The 2,834-nt window shown below is 32.9% G+C and overlaps 1 protein-coding gene across 1 annotated transcript; it reads right to left on the bottom strand.

The window, feature by feature from the left end:
• Nucleotides 1–49: 49 nt before the first annotated feature.
• On the bottom strand, nucleotides 50–2,291 carry LOC143617401 (serine/threonine-protein kinase Aurora-1-like; the record flags this gene model as incomplete). Its single annotated transcript, XM_077089974.1, has 5 exons — nucleotides 2,085–2,291; nucleotides 572–718; nucleotides 396–491; nucleotides 218–313; nucleotides 50–146 (listed from the first exon to the last, which is right to left on the bottom strand). Coding segments are annotated over exons 1-5 (643 nt in total), but the record flags the coding sequence as incomplete, so codon positions are not given.
• Between the last annotated feature and the right edge of the window lie 543 nt (nucleotides 2,292–2,834).

Raw genomic sequence — 2,834 nt, 5'->3', positions numbered from 1 at the left:
TAAAGAAAGAGTTTTGAGTAATAAGTTATTTCATTGAAGTTAAATTTACCCATTTCAGGTGGGAGATAATCAAGTGTACCACACATGGTCTGCCTTCGACTAAACGTGTGCACAGACCAACCAAAATCAGCAATCTTTAGATCACCCTGAAAGAGATAACAAGTACACATCATGTTTATGCCACGTCATTAACCAAACACAAAATAAATAAGGTTACCTGTGAACCAATTAACAGATTCTCTGGTTTTATATCTCTATGAATAACATGCTTCCCATGACGATAAATAAGAGCACGCGCTAATGAAGCAACATACTATCCGCAAAATAGATCAATATTAGTCGAGAACATCTCAAATTGTATAAATTAAAAAATATTAAGAATATGAAACGCTTACGGTAGCAGCACGTCGCTCACTGAAGTGTTTGCACCTTTGAAGCTCTTTGTAGAGTTCTCCTTTGGCAGCATATTCCAGAATCAGGTAGACTCTATTCTGCTTAAATTGTTTTATGTTTTAAAAAGTATATTTGCAGTTGATATAATAAACAATGAAATAGTAGAAAGAATATATACCTGATCATAGAAGTAACCATAGAGTCGAAGGATATTTGGGTGTCTAAGATGGCTTTGTATTTCCACTTCCCGGCAAAGTTGGTGCTCCACTTGAGATTGTTTGAGCTGGCTTTTGAAGAGCACCTTTAGTGCTACAATATGGTTGCTCTGTTTCAGAAAAACACAAATATTATTCGCAAACTGTTGTGGTTTAGCCGAGGTATAAAAGGAGTGATAGTGGAATTGTATGCATATATAATGCACCATTTATAACCAACTACGCAGACCTAGTGATCGAAAATAGATGATACAAAAGATCTAGACTCTAAACAAACCATGTTTAACATGATATAAAACTCATCACCAATCTTTTAGGTAGAAATGTTACATATTATCTCTTATAAATACACAATCTTCTAGGCCTGTAAACGAACCGAACGTTCGGTGAACTGTTCGTGAACCGTTCGGCGGGAATTTCGTTTATGTTCGTTTATTTATTAAACGAACGATCACGAACAAAAGTTTGTGTTCGTTTAATTAAACGAACGAACATGAACACATGTTCTGTTCGTTCATTTATGTTCATGAACGTTTGTTTATGTTTGTTTATTTATGTTCGTTTATGTCTGTTTATTTATGTTCGTTTATGTATTAATAGAAAATGATTTAATTATTATCTGGATGAGTCATCTAATTAAAGGCTTTATATATATATTTTAATTTGTGTTCATTTAAGTGTTTTCATTTATGTTCGTTTATGTTTGTTGTGTTCACTTACATTTGTTCATCTATGTTCATTTATGTTCGTTTATCTTTATTCAGTTATGTTCCCTTAGATGATTAAAAAACAAATATAACGTACACAAATGTTCTTTTTTTAAATAAAGGAAAAGGAACATAAATATTTTTTCGATTAAGTGTTCGTATTTGTTTAAAGTTAAATGAGCGAACACGAAAATGCCCTTGTGTGTGTTTGTTTGATTCGTTTAAAGGCTTTCATTATTCACATTAAAGAATACGTCGGTCTCAATCTCTAGGCTCTTTTAATTTAATTTGTGTCCGCTTGTGTTCGTGAACCGTTCGTGAACACATTCATTTTCTTGATGAACGAACACGAACATAAAATCTCGTTCGGTAAGTGTTCGTGAACTGTTCGTGAACACATATTTCCTTAATGAATGAACACGAACAAGGCCTTGTTCATGTTCGTTCGGTTCGTTTACAGCCCTAAATTCTTCCATAAAAAAACAAACGCTGTGAATGTTAAGATGAGTGATTGCACTATACATTTCCTAAAACTATTATTAAAATGTACAAAAATCAATAAAACACAAAAGAAAATCAAAAGATTTGCTTGCTACAAAATATTTAAAAACTATTTGAACATACTAGTAGTAGTATATATTTGTAATTACAGGAACAAAAAACAAGCAAGAACCTAAACAAACTAAACTTTAACATAACATATGATAAAAGTGACATTATTAGCTGTAAAGACTAGTTAAAAGTTATATATATAATAAAATATACTAACCTTCTTTTCCTTAGCAATATAAACATGACCAAATTTGCCCCTTCCAAGTGGCTTCCCAATGTCAAAGTCATTAAGTGTCCATCTCTTCTTTTCTGCTGCTGCCTCTTTAGAAGCCGCCTGCACAAATACAACACATTTAATCAAATGAATCCACAATAATACTTTGAATATATACTTAATTTGCAGTTGAAATGAAACACATATCATATCTATCTAAAAAGTAAAAACAGAGAGAGAGAGAGTATTTAAAGAGAGAAGCAAGCAATGGTGCATAATTAATTAGAAAGGCAAACCCTAGAAACGTATAATACATGATTCAGACGGAATTAATATAAAAGTAAACCCTAACACAAATCCAGCAAAAAACAACCATTAATATACCTGCGTTGTTTCCATTGCGATTGCCATCGAAGGAGGATTCTAGAGAGAGAGAATGAACGCAAGCAAACGAAGAATGTGAATTCGTTTGAATGAACAAGAATGGTAACGGTCAAATTATTGGAAAGGCGTCATTTGAAATCAAAACTATTACGCACCTACGACCCCCTCAACTTTTACAATCTTTCTTCTTTCACCCCTTACTAAACTTTTATATTTTAGGTATATGATTAGGGGTGTTTACGGTCCGGTTTGGCCGGTTTTTAGGTCAATCCTTTACTATAGGTTTTTTTATTACTGGAAACTGAAATGAACCGTTTAAGTTCAAAACCGAACCGGTACTAACGTTTTGGTTTCGGTTCAACTTCATGA

The sequence above is a fragment of the Bidens hawaiensis genome, unplaced genomic scaffold (genome assembly GCF_021521415.1).
Source record: "Bidens hawaiensis isolate Kalapana, Puna unplaced genomic scaffold, B.hawaiensis_p1.1 tig00054706_1, whole genome shotgun sequence".
Classification (NCBI taxonomy): domain Eukaryota; kingdom Viridiplantae; phylum Streptophyta; class Magnoliopsida; order Asterales; family Asteraceae; genus Bidens; species Bidens hawaiensis.
This window is presented reverse-complemented; position numbering and strand designations above follow the sequence as displayed.